The sequence below is a fragment of the Pipra filicauda genome, unplaced genomic scaffold, assembly GCF_003945595.2.
Source record: "Pipra filicauda isolate LSUMZ 115617 unplaced genomic scaffold, ASM394559v2 scaffold80_size11013439_pilon, whole genome shotgun sequence".
Classification (NCBI taxonomy): domain Eukaryota; kingdom Metazoa; phylum Chordata; class Aves; order Passeriformes; family Pipridae; genus Pipra; species Pipra filicauda.
Genome location: NW_024104987.1, coordinates 9,017,855 through 9,035,890, shown reverse-complemented (window position 1 = coordinate 9,035,890; position 18,036 = coordinate 9,017,855). Strand labels below are relative to the sequence as shown.

Sequence of the window (18,036 nt, the reverse complement as noted above, 5' to 3'; positions counted from 1 at the left end):
TACTGTCACAGGTTTCATTCAAAAGGCAGAGTGCCCTCTTCTCATTCCAATGATCCTGTTCTCTCACCTGTTGGAGCCTGCCCTTCAGCAGAAACCTTGGAAGGGCCCCAAGAGCTCGTGAAAAGCCACAACGGATCATTTCCTCTGTGTTTTGTAGTTCTGAAACGTACTGTGTCACCAGCTCATCTAGAAAAAACACAATTGCAGAGTGAGAAGCAACTACCACATCATTACCATTTCATGTTTGGCTAAGGAAAGAAACAAACCAGGAAAAGATCCCCTAAACAGAGCAGCTAGAGAATTTTGCAATTTGTTAAACTAAAATGCAGAATACCTTTAATTTCCCCCAGGACAAATGTACAGGTTTTAAGATGTTCACTGTTACGTGAATGAATTCTTGTCTTCTGTCTAAAAATTTGACTTTATTATATTTAGACTAATCCTACTCTTTCAGAGAGTGAAAAGACAAAGTTCTCCATTTTAAGGAGTTCTCATGTTTTAAAAATCCAAATAGCAGGTATAAGCACAAATTTCTATGGAAGTACAAGGAACAAGTTCTCTTATATTTATAGGTCATCGTTTTCCATCACTAGACAAGTAATCTGTGTTAGGAAAGAGATGTCTCTGGGTTTGTGAAGGTCAGCTATCTGACAGTTTTCCCCTGAAAACTATTGACTGGAGCCTTGTTTAAACACATACACAGATCATTCCTAAGCAATGAGATAATTTTGTATCATTTTTTATATAGAGACAAAAATAAAGTTGTTTGTTTGTTGCAGGAGAAAGCTGAAGAAGTGACCCCTTTGGTTCTGTTCACTGGCACAGAACACAATGGGGACAGTGGCTCTACAAACAGCAGCACAGTCAAAAGGCACAGGAATAAACTCAACTGGGCATGGAAAAAGGAGCCTCAAAAACCAAGTGAAGTGATATGAAGGAGAAAATGAGGGTGAATGAAAAAAGTCAGGAATCTAGTTACACATTTGTGCTGCAGTCTTTATCTCAGACATACAGACATATTAAACTCTGCTGGAACATGCAGAGAAAAATAAGGTACACCAGAAAAGCTTCTAAGAACAGCCAAGGCAGTAACAAACTCAGCTCTGCACTAAACACAGCTCTGCTTCAGAAAGGGGCAAGGTGGTCTTATCGATCACTTTACTGAACAGACACTTTTTAATCCTCAAAGAAAATGAATTAGGGCTCCTGGGAAGATTACATAATTGTGCCACCGCTTACTGTAATCTAAGATTTAAATGATTGAGCAATATTTGCTAGAGGAAGAAAGAAGAGTTGCCATAAGAAACTCCCCATTCATCACAACTGACTCTTTTTTCAAACCCCAGTGCAACCAACAGGCCTGGACTCGTCCCTCACATCAGGGACCCAGTTCCCTGTCCAGAGGTGAGAAACACCCTCAGATAAGCACATCTACCATTTAAAACTTTCCAAACCACTGGAGTGTGAGACAGAGTCCTGAGGCCATAGGAAGCACAGTGCTTGCTGTGACAGCAAGAAGATCTTAAACAGTGAGGCTGTGACAGTCTCCACGTGGACTGATGTAAATTTAAGATTGACATTTTAGCCAAATGACACGACAACAAGCAGCTCTTTACTTATAACCACTTAGTAATTACGGTGGAAGGTATAATGCAAATGTTAATATTCTTCTAAGAGCCTTCAGTTTCATAAACCAACAGGGCCTATGAAGTGTCTACAATATTAATTCAACACAGCCCATCCTAAACGAATATTAAAAGAGAAAGTCAGCAAAACCAAACCAGAACACATTAAGCCAGGAAAAATAAAACAAAGAAAAGGTCAAAACAAACAGAGGCAAAAGAAGTGATGCAATAAAGCAGCATCCTTATAGAGCCAGATTCAGAATGCCAAATTGTTAGAGTATCTTTGATTTGTGTTTTCATCTTAATCTCTCAAGCCATAGTGAAACACTGGTTAAATTTTACCAAAAGCTTTTTTCTTCTAATCCCCTTGATCATGTTCAGACCTGCTTTAACTGACTTATCTAAGGCACCTGCAGTGCTGCTGAGTGTCTTCTGCACTGCAGCTTCCACACATTCCTGTGTCCATCAGACATGAAGGGGAGCACTTTCAGTAGTGGATTTCAATCCCTCAACAGACAGGATTTAATGGGCATGGAATATATAGGTTTTATTGGCACAGAGATGAAAATACACCTTTTTTTTCTCTTAAAAGATGCTTGCATGTATAATGGCACTTCTGTTGTCACGTGTGGAGGAGGCTCCAGAGCAGTCAAGGCCAAATAAAAATATAATCCAGACAGAGCTGACTGCAGGGGTTTTAGAATGGAGAAATTCCCAACTAACAGTTTTATTTCAGAAAGTCTGATGAAAAATTTTGTCTGTATCTATAAAACTGACTCTCATTATGTCCCTAGATCACCATGGTTCTTTCAAGCACAAGCCAGATGAAAAGTTAACCTGGAATCCAGGATCTAAAGGAGCAGAGCAACAACTGCTGCAGCCACCTATTGCTGTGCTTCCAGCAGATCCCTTCTCCTTGCTCATTTGGACACCTGGCTGAGTTTTCCAGTCCACTTTTCCAGCAACCTGAAACTTCATACTTATATAAAAGGTGACCTACCAACCTTTCAGCTCATTTTTGTTTGCTTAGATTCAGCATTATCTCCTGCTGCCCAGTGTGCTCTGGTTTTACACACGACCCTTCCCTGAGGCTGTGGGGTTTTATCTGCCTCAGCACCACATCACAGCTTCCCATGCTGCCCACAAAAAATCTGGGAGGCAGGGCCAACCTCCAGGAAGGAAAGGGCTGGGTTTGGAATATATATATATATATATTTTTTTTTAAATATAGAGATTTAGCAATATATAATTTTTTAAAAAAAAATCAAGATAGACTGCTTTTACATTTCAGCCATAACCTTCTTTGGGGCATGGACTGCATGTAACTGTGTATGTGATCAGTATTATGTTCATTTTGAGACAACTGTAATAGAAATAAATAATAAGGTATTCTGTTACCTGATTTAGTAATTGCAAAAAAAAATAATCATTATTTTATTAAGTATATGTAAATTCACTGTCATATTTAAAAAAACAAGAACATAAATGTTGATATTTTTACAATATTTATCTGTACAATCCAGCAACCTGCCTCTGATGGACACGATACAATCTGATACTTGAAATAAAGAGAAGTCAGAGACAAATGGTATAAAAAAAGATGCTGATTCATATGCCCCAAACAAAAGTTTCAGCCTCCTCCTGTACTGCTGATCCCAGTCCAAACACGGGAGGTTTCACATGCTCGTTTACAACAACTTTGGGTGTCCTTGGTGTCCTCTCCCTATCCCTAAGCAATTCTTCTGTAAATCAGCCACAATCCCTGGCAGACAGTTTACCAATATATGATGTGAAAATACCTTGCTTTGTTAAAATTTAGGGTTTGCCACAAACACATAATTTTTGCTTCTTTGTTTTAAAGTATGGAATAAAAACGCAATAGAGCTTTCCTAATATGCATTATTGTGGTACCTTGCATTTACCTTGAGCCAGCAAAGCCCCTGAGACATTTCCCAGACTTTCAGTTGGTTTTATCATTTTTTTCCTGAAGAATTTTAAGGTCCTTTAAAATCAGTGATGCCCCTCCCCAATTTATGCAATAGCTCCAAAGTGCAAGTTAGGTCCAGCCCAATATTTTGTGCCTCTCTGGTAAACATGAGTCATTACCCTGCAGAGCTGGATCAGCTTCTCCCTCCTCATTGATGTAAAATTCATTGCACAGGGCAGCCAGTGCAGACACTGCAGACTCCTGCAACGAAGACACAGATATATTTACTCAGCTCCTACTTTATGATAACTGTGCTTAATTTTTTTTAATGGATTTTTAAAAAAAATAATTCTCTTCGGCTACTGGCATTTACTTTCTTTTTATTTCTTCCCAGTACTGGTTTAAGAACAGGAAACCTATGTAAGAAAAAAAAAACAGATTCTACTCTTACTCCTTCAAAGTGACCAGTAAGATAAATTAGTATTGAAGACAACACTAATGTATGAACTTTACTTCCAGTTCAGCTGAAAGACCTCCAGGATGGTACAGCATCACAAAATACACAGGTCATTATTTCATATACTGATGCCAGATTGACATGAAACAAGCCCTATTTCCCTAGAAAGTTCCAGAAAGGAAATACAGAAAAAAAACCAACATAGACTGAAGGTTAGTTATAAACAAATAACCCAAATGATCCAGTATCACAGGCCTTGTGCCTCCATTTTAATTGGTTTAGAAAAGGACCAAAAGCTGTGTATTATACGTGAATCTCCTCATTTTTAGTGTGGTTTCAGTCACTGATGCAGAACACGAAATAATTCAGCTGCTATTTCTAAAAGCATGTGACAGGTTTTCTCATAAAATTTATGGCTGAATTACACTTTTCAGCTACTAATGTAATGCTGACCAACACTATAATAAATGTGAGAGCATACAAAAGCTATGCATTGTTCACTTCATGTTAATAGCAATGATACTTAATAATACTCATGTTCTCCGGGTACAAAAAAATCTTCACTATAACAGAGAAATCCTGCCCAGCTGATTCATTCTGCCCTCAAAGACACCTCAGACTTGTTCCCTATACAAAATCTAGGACTTGAAAGAAAACCAGCATTCCTCTAAATAATACTCCAACTACCACAGGAATTAGAGTACCAAAATATACAGTATTATCCAAGTGCTGTAGATTAGAGAAAGGTCTGGGTTCTAAGGGACCTTTAAAGGGCTTCTCATCCAACCTCCTGCCACGAGTAGGGATATTTTGAACCAGATCAGGTTGCTCAGATCCTTTGCTTCCTAAATTTAATGTTTTTCACCTTAAATGTATGAAGATACACTGGAAGAGCATCCCGTGTGTCAGGAAAAAAAAAGACAACTTTTCAACATCTTAAGCACTGCCCTTAAAATTATATCTCTCTAAAACAGATACAGAAATCAAGTGAGAATTGACTTACTAAATATACTTTGCTCAACATTAATTAATGTTAACCAAACAAGTCAAAAGTCTCTAGAGCCTATAATTAATTATTCTAAGCTTGGCTTAGAAGTTCCAGTTATAAGACATACAGACACTCGGAATACATGGGTAATGCTGAAAGAATATCCTAAGAATTCAAATTTCATCTTTTAATTTTCTTCAGTGATTTGGACACATTCCAGTCCACTCCATCTCCCAAGGATGACAAGATGAGCTGCAAGATACTTGGAATGGCTTTTTATCTTATTATTAAAACCTGCCAGGATGAACACAACATGTTAAATTCAAATTGTCTCTGTGAGGGCTATAAGCTCTAATAGGGCAGACAAAATTTGCCTTTATAATTCAGCAGAGCCTTTAAGAGCACGAGATCAAGCTGTCATGGGATTTCTTGGGAAAATAAAGGCAAATAACTGGAGGTGTTGAGATCATGGACATAAAATAGCACGAAATCCATCAGTGGATTTAATATTCAGAACCAGAGCAGTCTGAGAGCACAGCAAAAGGATTTGCAGCAGAGTTTAATGAAAAATTTAAGCATGTTGTCCTGAATAACTCTGGTGGCTTAAACCAATGCTCACAGAGCTGGAAAACACCGTTGGCACATCGGGCCTGAGGAGATCATCCAGAGGATTTCTGAGTCTCACACAAGTTCTCTGAAACCACCAAAATCAGTGTGTCTTGCACAAATTACAGGTACACCAAAACAGAGGCAAAATACCCTCTCAATGCCAACAGAAAGTGGCTTCCAGCAGCCATCAATGACTCCTCACACTGCACAACTACCTTGTCCAAACATACAGACAAGAACTTTGGGATAACTGTTCAAGTATTATTCAAAAAGGTCCATCTGAATTTTGAGGAGTTCAAAACATTCCTTTAAAAATACCCCTTCATACCTATCTAAGAAACAAAACATTCAAAACCCAAGTAGATTCCATGGAAAATAACCCACCAAAGGAAAGCAAAAATATTTCTAACTCTGTATTTAATGTGACCACATGAAGGAGGAGGAACTACTGTACCTTTATGTGCTGTCGTGCACCACTGGAAACAAGAGTGAGATGTCTTAGACTGTCATTTATTAACCACTGCCAACCACCTGGAATATAAAGGTGTAAAAATCAGCATTAATTTTTCTTACCTTCTCAATTCCAACATTCTCAGTTTTTTTGCATACCAACAATTACACAGATTGACCTATTCCCTTCACTTTCCAAACTGAACAAGGCTGTGACTCTCAGTAGAGCTCTTCCAGCTTAGGTTACCATGTCCACAGTGCCTGGTGATGCTGAATACTAATACATTTTATTTCTTGTCAAAAAAAATCTTCAAATACTATCAGCATCTGCTGCACTCTTTGGGTATTTTTTTGGGTATTTTTTTTAGGCTACCCAACCCCACTAATCTTGATTCTTTACAGAACATAATTTGTTAATTCTTTAGTTTAATGAATAGCTGTGAAGATCATGGAAGGTTATTTAAAACAGGACATACCAATTATTGGATCTCCTCTAAATGGCATTTTTGATAGTGACAGCTTTTCAATCAAAGTGCAGACTGCAAGAAAATAAGTTTGATAACTTAATAAATACAAAAACAAAAGAAAAATTGTAGCAATTTTGAAGATACAACCACATAAAACTACATTGGCATTAATTTTCAATTGAAGAATATCTGCAAAAAAATGTCCAAAATAAGTTATATTAAAAACTGAAAGGAAATAACACTTATACAAAAAATAGCTACTATGCAGAAACTGTTCTCTGACATGAGTTAGTCCCATCATTCATGAAAATCCCTTGTTTGGGGGGATGTTTTCCCCCTCTGCCACTCAAGGTGTGCACAAACACATCAGCCACCTTTTTGTTTCTGCACCAGCCTGTAAATGGCCCTGTAGCATCACTGACAGTGAACCAACTTGGACAAGGATAAATCATTACAGCCTCAAAAAAAACTATTCAAATATATATGGCAGGTTTTCCTACTTCTTATTCACATTTTTTTGGACCTCCAAGGAGCATCATCTGCTCACTGCACAGAGCCAGGAGCTATGAAACTGGATGCAGCTTCATTTCCTTTGATACTCCGAACACGTGAAAATATCATTTTAATAATGAAGCCCTTATTATTTTAAATCTATAAAACTAAATGAGCTCTAAGTTTACAAACCCACTTTGAGAATTATGTATTTTTGTAGTGTTCTGAGGCTTTTTGGGGGGAATGGAGATTTACACACTGCAAAATTTCTGTACAACAGACTGACTGTATTGCTCAACCTGGCACTTGGGGAATACCACGTATTTCACCTCCTGGTGCTCAGTTCAAATAAAGCAGATGGGTATAGATCCATCCTCACTGCCAGGCTGCTTTAGAGTTGGTGGAGAGGAGGGAGAGGACAGAACAAGCTACTGTATAATGTAATGCCACCTTTTTGTTTTCCTCTCCTCTTGCATCTTAATCTTTGAATCTTCCTCTGGGCTCTGTACACAGTTCATCATCATCTTCATTTATAATCGACTTAGTGGGCTCCAAATCTGCTCTTGAACTCACTCCTCACCATGCCACTGTCACACAAACTCCTCTCAATATCGGGTGTCAGCTTCTCTGTGCCAATATTTATTCACACACGAGGTTAACTACAGTGTGACTAAACCCGAGACTCTTGGGATTCCTCCTCAGTTCTCTGCTCTCCTTTGTGCTCTATTGTGGTTGAGACCATCATCTTCATTAGACATGCAGGCAATCTGTGGAACATTTTCAATTCTTCTCTTATTCCACTTACACAGTTGTATCATGCCAAAATACTGTCATTTGTACTACTCCAAAACCATGAAATATTCAGCTGCTTGAAAGCTAAAACATATTACAAAAAACTACCCGTTCTTTCAGCCTGCATTTCCATGTCACAAGGTTGTAACCTCATTCAAAGACTGCAGAAATCCCCCTGCCCCCTTCACCCTTCCTATTTGATCACTCTTCCATCTTGGTCCTCAAACTCCTTCACCCATGAGTTTTGGATGGTTTCACATCTTCCAAGCTGGAATCTGCTCTGTAGCACTTCCTTTGTTCAATCCACAAGCAGGAAACCAAGTCGGCATCATTTCCTTATCCACCCAGGCTACTTTTCCCTGCAATGCCCCTCCTTTTTAGTGTACAACAATCCTCAAACTCCACCTTTTCTGTGATGCCACGCTTCCCACAGACTATTGTTTATATGGTCTTTATGCTTCACTTCTGCACACACACATCATGATAAAATCATTATTGCCAAGATGGCATCTGTCTTAATGTGCAGATCATATCTCTGCAGGAGAGGAATCTGAGTAAATCACTGAGGGAAGCCAGTTCAACCCTGAAAAAGGTTCACTGTGTGCAACAATGGAAGGAGAGAACATGTGACAGACCCCAGAGCTACCTCCAGCTCTTACACAGTTATTCACAAGTGTTCTGGTGCACCCATCTGCTGACCGGCCTCCAAAGTCGGTATTTTTAATTACTGTGCATCCTTTACTTACACATTCAACACAACATATGCAAAACACACTGGAAATAAGTAAACAGAGGAATTCCTTAGGGCCCCTTTGTGCTGTCACACCCCACTGTGGTACTCACCAGCCGGTCTCATCAGTTCTCCACCTAAACCCCTGCGAAGGAGAAACAGCCTTCAGAGAACAACCAACCACAAGCAACCTGAGTGCATTGCCTGCATTTTGAGCAAAAAACTCCTCAAAATCATTTCAGAATGAAAGCAGAGCCCCAAATACCTGCAGTTTTGTATCTAAAATACTCTTAAGGTACTTCTTTTTAAATCAACTTTTCTTCACGTCAGCGTGATTTATACAAAACCCTCCTGCAAAAATGCACTCCCAGGCTTTCTAATTCTTAATGTGAATGATAAAAGACTGTCAAGTTCATGCTGCTTTTCTTTTCACCTGCTTCAGAAGCATTCCAAACCCATGGAACGTGCCAAAGGATTTTTCAGTCATACAGTCTCTAACCAGCTTCTGATTCCAGAACTGAAAAGCAATTACGTGCAATTTTTTAACACAATCTTCACCTCTGTAACATTAAATAGAAACTTCACCTCCCAGTTCCCATTTTCACAAATGTTATCTGGTTTGCTGTCCTGGGGAGGTTTCTCACCCTTCACCCTCTCCTTTCCTGCTCAAGCCCTTTCCCAGGTGATTTTGTGTTTATCGCGCCAAGTGAGGGGACAAAAACTTCCAACACATCATAAAAGGGAAACAAAATGGCTCAAGGTGCCTCAGAGCCTCCTGAGGTAAGTGTGTGTTCCACAAAGATGGTCTCACCAGCTCAGAGCTCAGCCCAGTTACTCTGAACACGAGCCACTGACAGCACCATGAGGAGAAAGCCTGAACTGTGCAGAAAGTGGGAAAGGGGAGAAGTGTCCTGGAAATGGAAAAGTGGCCTGTTTCCATTCTTTGGCTTCTCCTGGCTCTGGGCAGAGACATCTCCTGGTTGCATGGATCTCCATCCCCAAGGCTCTGTGAGCACTGCCTGGGGTGTTCTGCTCAGTGTCACCCTCTGTGGCTTCAACTGTTCCATCTTGTGAACCTTTGACCTGCCTTTCCTTTGGATATTTCCTCCCTTGACTCCTTCTTGTCTCCCTTCACTTCTGCTGGAATATTTCCTCCCTGAGGTGTGCCAAACCCTTAATCACCTGTTTGCATGGCCATGCTCTGGCAGAAACTCCCAGCAAGGGGGAGGAACAACAAAAGCTTTCTGTTTGTTTGCTTGTTGGTTGTTTTCTTTTTTCCTAAACATTTTCTTCCCTCCTCTCCTCCTCCCTCCCCACAACAAAATTAGTAGCTGTGCTCAGAAGGCCAACTTAGCAACCCTAACAACTCTTCCAACTTTGTTTTCCAATTCATCCCTTCATAGGAGCTTCACAAGCCTGAACGTTTGAAACAAGTTTTTCCATTCCACACAAGCAGGTGCCTCCTGTAACATGCTCTGGGTTTCTGACTGCTCAACATTTTCATTGGTGTTTCACGTAATGCAGAGATGCCAACTCCACAATATTCTCGATTGCCATAGATCAGCACTTCCTTTAATTGAGAAACTTTTGCTTTGGACAATCAATAATATATTAACCTCAATGTAATAATCCCCAGTTTATCACGGTAGGAAGCAAGCAGAGATTCCACATCCTCGTGCTGATAAGGTCTTTGTATTGTCTACCCCACCTTCCTGCCATGCTGTCTGCTCTCCAGCTTCTAAAAAATTTAAATTAGAAAACAAAAAAGTGATGCAAGGAGTCGAGACAGCAGCAAAAGCAGGCGACTGATGTGGCCAGTCTTGCTTCCTCTTCCACACTTCTCTCTCCCTTCATTTTGCCCTCACCCATTCCTTGCCTTTTGTCTGCTGCCTTCCTGCAAAGGAGTATAAAAGAATCATCTTGTAAATGTGTTTGGTGTGCAGCAGAGTCTGCTGATGCAGGGATTCAGATATGGACTGTTCTGTTCCAACTACAAAGCAAGAACTGAGTCACAAAGGCTGCTCTTCTCCACTTCCTCGCGCTGCCAAGAAGGAAGTCAGGCCACTTCGAGCTGCTCTGATGTGAATAATTTGACAGCTATCCCTTCCTCTGGCACTAAACCAACTCCATTTAATTCCAGAGTTTAGAGCCTCGCTGAGGATTGTTGTCCCCATGCAAGAATGCAGAGTGGTGGCAGGGATTTGCATAGGAGGATTTCCATGTAACACACAAACTCTAATCAAACCCATCTGTGGAGCACCACGATCCCCGTGTGCTCCTGCAAAGCCTCTCAAGTTGTTTCTTGCCTGGACACCACGGTGTGTCTACCAAGAGAGCTGATTTTTGCCCTTTTCCACAGCTCATACATATTTCACTTTTAAGAATTGAGAGTTCTATCATAGTCCAAGATCTTCTCTCAGTCAGTGCTTAGTTTGTCAAACATGATGCACATCTTTCTATTAACTTTATCTTGCTCGACAGTATTTCAGCAAATTAAAAAGATACGGATCTACCTAATTCAGAGATTCTGAATTTTGCTGTACAGTCAGTATTCCTTCTTTTTTATTCCAAGGACACATCCACAAGTTGCATCACTTTATTAGATGTACCTGTTTCAAGGTTTAGTTATTAATTCAGTTTGCAAATTGACTGATGCAGTGCCCAGGCTCCACGAGCTCCTGATCATTCCTTCCTATGTGCAGTTCCACAGCAATGCTTCTCTCCTAGAAACATCCTGGGGTGAGTCACAATTCACTCGTGGAAAATAAAATATACAACCCCTTGCAGAACTGATGAATTAAGATTACTGACCTAAGAATAACAGTATCTATTTCATAATTATGTTGGCGTGAATCAGAACCAGTGGCAGTTTTCAGGGCATAAAGGAGTTCAAAGCACTTCTGTGGACTTCTTTTTTTAATTATTTAAAACCTGCTTTTTGTGAGAAGACCAGAACTCTTCTTTAAGATTATGAAAGTAACAGTAACTGAAGCTGTTTGGAATTGAACAGCATCTCTGTTTTCACAGACATCCAAATCTGAACCTAAAAATACTGGAATAGCTGAAGAGATTCAACTGCAAATACTGCATTTCCAGGAAGCTGAGAACACATACTTCATCTCCATATGAATAGTAACTGAGTATTTTCCTTGGGAATTCTTTGTCCCAAACAGAACTGAGGTATCTTAAAAGGTCCAGGTGGCACATTCACTGGGCTCTGGAGGTACATAATGGCTTTATCAGAGGGTGCACAGAGGGGGAAAGGGAACCCCTGAGCACAGATGAACAGACCCCTGTATTTAACAAAGCTCTGATGGTCAACCCTTCGAGATGCACAGAATAAACTCTACTAACCTGACAAACACCTCTTTTTAGGTTACTGTAAATCTGTATGCTGACCATACACACTGTGTACTGTACTCCAACACCAGAATGCTACAGGTAAAATCCTGGCTCCATGGAAGCAAAAGTTTTTCCAATGACTTCAGTTTGAAGCAGAGGAATGTCACCTCATAACTTTTCAGAGCACAGTGCAGCACGATCTCACACAGTCATCGTGCTCCTGGGTGCAGAAAACCATTTGAACTTGGAAGAACTGCTACGATGAGCTTTGTTGCAAGGCTGGAATTATTTGCTGATTAAGCTAATACGCCTAAAAAACTCTTTTAGGCAGCTGAGTGCCAAGAAACACATTTGCCCTGAAACCATCAAGATTAGTTACAACCTTAAAGGCCTTTGAAACGAGACAAGTTTCTCCTTTGCCCAGCACCTGTCGACACCCGCGGGCCACCTTACTGTGCTGGAAAAGCCGAAACTCTGCCGATGCCAGTTCAACCGACACGAGCTGCTCTTCTAAGCTCCTAAACCTGCTGGGCTGACACAGCTGACAGGCAACACACAGCCAGGCTCTTCAGAGGCTGCAGGAATGAGCTCAGAGCAGAGCTCGGTGTGCAGCACGTCACGCTCGCTGGCGTGGGAGTCGCTGAGGAACGTCGCGCATCCCGACACATCCCGTTCGGATGGAACCCTCCAGGGACAACAAACAACATTTGCTCAAATACAGAAGTGCAGTGCAACCACCTGGAGGAAGCCCAGAGCATCTATCTGCACAACTTCCATATCTGTTCCTAATCTTGTCATACAACTCTCACAGAATCACAGAATATGTCGAGTTGGAAGGGGCCCATCAGGATCATCGAGTCCAATTCTTAGCTCTGCACGGGACACCCCAACTTCCCTGGGGAACCTGTTACAGTGCTCAATCACCCTCTAGGTGATAAACCTTTTCCTGATATCCAACCTAAACCTCCCCCAACTCAGCTCCAGCTGTTCCCTCAAGTCCTGTCACCGGTCACAAGAGTGGAGAGATTGGTATCCACCCCTCCACTTCCCCACTTGAGGACATTGATGACCCCAGTGAGGCATTCAGACCCACATTATCAGATTCATAACTGGCTACAAGAAAGGTAAAAAAATTCTGAATATCTGTTCAGCTGAATAGTCACTCAAGTACCTTATATCACATCAGGCATTTTTAGAAAACCCTAACATCACTACTGCTTCCTTAAAGACTTTTCATATTATCAAATCATAAATTGTTTATGTTAGAAAAGACCTTCAAGATGATAGAGTTCAACCAAACCATGTCCTCAAGAGCCACATCTACCTGGCCTTTCAATCCCTCCAGGGATGGTGACTCCACCACTGCCCTGGGCAACCTCTTCCACTGCTTGACAACCCTTTCAGTGAAGTAATTTTTTCCAATATCCAATCTAAACTTTCCCTGGTGCAAGTTATGGTCATTTCCTCTTTCCTATCCCTTGTTACTTGGGAGAAGGAGCATTGAGAATGAGTACAAAGTCTCAGGTGCACCACAGAAAGAGATCTGCTACAAAAAAAAGATACTAACCACGGTGGAGCAGTGGAAGCAGAACATAAATCAGGCTGACAACTGACACTGAGTTGAAACCAGAGTGACTTCCTAACCCGAGTAACACAGCTCGAGGCAACAGATGCTGCAGGTTCTTGCCTTAGGGTTTTATATATAAAAGTAACACTTAAAGCAAATAAAATATAGCTCAATTTTTGCAACTTTACAACCTGAACAGCATGAAAGAGGCGCAAGACACAAATGCTCCAAGGGGCATGGTTTGCATGTGACGTGCTCTAACCAGTGCCCACGGAACACAGAAACCCAGGCTCCCTGTGCAATCCCCAGCTGGAAGTGCCCATGCAAATCCTCAAACCAACCAGCTCCTCCAGACAAACCAGTGCATCAGATGTGTCAGGATCAAGGCTAATGGGAGGAAGTGCACACTGATGTGCCCAGGCTTGCAGGCTCTTTTTTCAGTGTACTATGGTAAACCCAGAGAAGGACTTTGACAGGAAGACAGAAAGATACTTGTATTAAAAAAAAAAGTTAATACAGTAGAGGACAGGATTTTCTACAATTAGCATAAACAAATTTGATTGCTTCAAGTGTATTTAAAACTGAGACTGACTTCAGTATAACTCAAAACCTGGAAGGTGTCCTGTCTGAAAAATAATTTATGGCATTTTTAAAAATCACGTTAAAGACGTTACAAGAGCTGCTAAACAAAGTGAAATGGTTGGGCAGCTCTGTGAATGTCTCCATTACAGCACTTTGGATTTCTCTTTTTTGACTTGAGGTCAACCAAGAAACAACCAAGAAACTCATGACCCATTTTCCAGTTTAAAATCTATAAGCTACAATTTAAAAACTATTTAAAAAAAAAAAAACCACAGCATTTTTACACTTTACTTCCTTTCCCTTTTCTCTCAGGCCAACTCAATTCCTGAAAACAGCTTGATCAAGGCATTAAAATCCCCAACAAGGTTGTTCCATGGCCAGAAGTGAAAGCAAAATAATCTGAGATGTGTGGCCAGATGCTTTTTGTTAACGTAGTTTAAAAACTTAAAACACAAATAAAACACACGGGTTTTCAACATTCCTACAAGATGTTGTTAACACTGAAAATTCCCGGTAGCAATTTCTCAAATGGAAATCTTTGGAATATTATGTGCAATAATTACTCATCACGAAACGAGTCGGGCTTGTTTCACTTAATGCTTGCCCAGCAACACTCCAATTGTTGGTTTGTTTTTATAACCCAGTTTATTTTTCTTGTCCTCTTTTTAAAATATTTTATGCATGCCGATATTTTAAACTATGGATTAGAGAAGACATCTCTGTCTCAGTCTAAGTATGAGAGCAAACAGCAGTGAATCAATCAGCCTTGGAGTTGAATTAGAAGTCTTATCTAGAATGAAAACATTTCTGTAGGCATCTTATAAATACCATTAAGTGCAAGAAGTGCACATTATGACAAAAACAAATTACACCCAAGCTCCACCCTGACATTAAAGAATTTATGGAAGCCAAGGCAGCCACCCACAAAGACACAAATATACAGTATCAGCACTAAGCCCATCCGCCAGCCCAGGCTCACTTGGGACTGGAAGTTTCACACCCCTCTGTACGACCCTCAAGAAGCAAATTTTATCATTTTTTCAGTAAGTTTCAAGATGAAAAAATACTTACATAAAAATTCTTTAATCAATAATTAATAATTACACAAAAAACTACTGAAGTTTTACTGATTTGTCGTGTGCCAACTGCCCAAAAAATGCTGTCAGCTAAAAGAGGAAAAACCCCTAATCCACATATACAATCATTAGGGAATAAAAGCCATTAATTCTGCTTTTTTATTTCCTTAAATTTAGGAACACACTAGTTTTAATTCACTTTTACTTAACAGTTATTTAGGCAATCTCCCTTTATTTCCTGGAAGCTTCAGCAAATAGGAAATGAAAAACAGCTCAGTGAAAACTCATTTACATTTTCTTTGTCGCAAGAGTTGAAAAATTGCCCTGAACCTTTTGCAATGGTTCCTGACCTGCCCATTACACAGGATGGGGAAAGCAATTCTGGAACTTAGAGAGAACTCTCCTTTAAATAAATAAATAAATAGGTTTGGGGCTCATTAATTAAAGGCCAGTTCTGTAGCCCTTTCTGAACCACCTGCACCCACATTCTGGGGGACTGGGAGGGACTGGCAGCCTCTAGTGGGTGCCACTAATTGTACAAACCAAAAGCCCCCTCAGATCCTTCTGTTTTCATTCCTTCTAATTGACACTTTTCAGTAAAAAAAATTATTTTTTTGGCATCCATTTCCTTACCTGTACAACTGACGACTGCAAAGCTGGGGGGCAAAAAAGGCAACAAATATTAATATTAGTCGAGTTTGTCTGATCCAAGTGTTTTCATTTCCCCCCCCCCACACACATGCAATGCTATATACTGTGGGCTGTGCAAACTTTTAGATAATTTTAAAAATAAAAGTCAAAGGAAAAATCTTTTCTGAAACAACCTCTCTATACCAATTTGCACTTTCTTTGATTCAAAGAAAAATCAGTGTAACACATTCATAAAGCACTGATTTCCTGAATTCCAAATCCAAGCTGCTCCTACACATACCCTGGAAGCCAGTTTGGCTTTTTAAAATACATTTGCTTTCCACCATTGGTTCTTTCAGAATGATAGACTGCATTGGCTGATAACTGAAATTAACTCTGCTAGCTACAGATTAAATAGGAAAAATTCAAACTGACTGAAAAATATTAGCTCATTCTTAATGTTACAGCAGACCACCCTAAAAAAAATCAGACATTATCTCACTTCTATGTACTAAAACAAAAAAAAAACAAACAGGTATTTAAAAAAAAAAAAGAGTTTATAGCAACTTTGCAGATTAATTACAAACAACAGCACAAGCTGCATCATAAAACTTCAAGGCCACTGTAACAGCACAGACATGTTGACCAAACTTTCAGGCCTTTCAATGTCAGAAAGTTAAAGAAGGGAAAAGGTGTTTTTTCAACCTGTGGCAGCAGCTCTCACCTGTGAAACAGGAACCTGTGGACTTTATGGGGTAAATGAAGAAGCCTGACAGCTTTAGCACATCAGACTGGGACTAAAGGTACTACAGATCCTGCAGAAAGGAGCAGGAGCCTGAACACTGGAGGATTGGCTGTTCCAAAGGGGGAAGAAATAGGAGCCAAAAGAAAAAAACAACATGGGATCACTGAAAATAAATGGACAAGACAGGGAAAACCATCCCTGTGGAAGCACCTGGAACTGCTCTGAGCAGGGCAAGGCTTTGTTCAGCATACGTGGAGATACAGAGAGTGCATCAATTGAAATGCAGGATATGACTTTTGAGGTCTAGAAACAGGTAAATTATGGATGCAGGGACAGAACAGGCTCACTGGGAGGCCTCCCTTGACCACGGTCACCCCAAGGCCAGTCAGTACATAGAGAGAAGGGAAAGGGAGTCAAAGGAATATCAGAAATGTGACTTCCAGCATCAGAGCAAGGGGCTCAGCAGAGGCAGAACAGCCTCCAAAATCACCCTGTAAGACACAGGGTCCGGGACATCCAGCTATCAGACAGTCTGGGTGTGTGACCACATCTGTAACATGGTTTGCTCTTGGCAAGGGCATGAGGAAGGTGGACAGCTGCCTTAACTGTAAAGCTTTGTTTAAAAACCATACGATACACCAGGTTAAAAAATACATTTATACTGGTTACAAACCTCTTGGTGGATTTGTTTAAGTCCCTCCAATGATTTTTCACTGAAATAGTACGTTACAGATCTGTAAAAGGAGACAGAATTTTTCATACAGGTTTCCTAATCATGCTGTAAGTAATTTTTCTTCCCCGACATCACACTGTACTCTCAAACAAAAAACCATTTGTTCCAAATTATGCTCCACAGAAATATGCAATATTTAATCTTAAATAGTTGAGCAAGCATAACAAAAGAAGTTCTTTCCTTATAATGTAGCAAACTCATTCCTAAAAGACCACATAAAACTAGTATCACTTCCCAATAACATTATAATCAGTAACACCCTGATAATATTTCTCAGTTCAGTTTTATTTTTGGACTCGAAAACTTCTGTGATTTCTTTCCATCTATTTCAAGTATTTCCTACTACTAAAAAAATGCTCTGCATCTTTTTCTTGAACTTTTCAACTTCCTTGAAAAGGGAACTCCTTAAAATTAACCCAGATTCTTTTGACAGACACTGATGGCAAATGAGTGTGTGTGTGTATATATATAATATACATGGACCAGAAATCCAGCAGCAACAATTACATCAGCCCAACTCAACGAGCTGCTTCAGGAGGTATTTCTCTCACACTGAGGAAGGATTTCTCTTACACTGAAGATAAAAGACTGTCCCCTCACCAGGAAGGCCCCCACCTATGGGGAAAGGGGATTAATCTATATTTAAGTGATCACTTTGAACTCTCCAAGTAAAGCAGCAAGTGTTCTCCCTTTCCTGATGATGAATTTAAGATGCAAGTTTAAACCGTCACTGAATAAAACGTGAGGGCTCGGCATCATTGATCAAAACAAACAAAAATTCAATGGAAAAGCAGCTCAGTGAGATGGAGATTTCCATTATTATA

The 18,036-nt window shown here is 40.2% G+C and overlaps 1 protein-coding gene across 3 annotated transcripts in view; it reads right to left on the bottom strand.

Annotated features, from left to right (window-relative positions):
• Nucleotides 1-18,036, bottom strand: part of TBCD (tubulin folding cofactor D) — a 118,550-nt gene that overhangs the window by 28,580 nt on the left and 71,934 nt on the right. For all 3 annotated transcript variants that reach the window (XM_027715648.2, XM_039390352.1, XM_027715649.2), the window contains 7 exons: nucleotides 17,153-17,213; nucleotides 15,738-15,760; nucleotides 8,651-8,682; nucleotides 6,533-6,595; nucleotides 6,061-6,137; nucleotides 3,732-3,813; nucleotides 68-186 (listed from right to left, as the gene is read on the bottom strand). In XM_027715648.2, coding sequence (XP_027571449.2) covers nucleotides 68-186; nucleotides 3,732-3,813; nucleotides 6,061-6,137; nucleotides 6,533-6,595; nucleotides 8,651-8,682; nucleotides 15,738-15,760; nucleotides 17,153-17,213 — 457 coding nt within the window. The remainder of the gene's footprint in view (nucleotides 1-67; nucleotides 187-3,731; nucleotides 3,814-6,060; nucleotides 6,138-6,532; nucleotides 6,596-8,650; nucleotides 8,683-15,737; nucleotides 15,761-17,152; nucleotides 17,214-18,036) is intronic.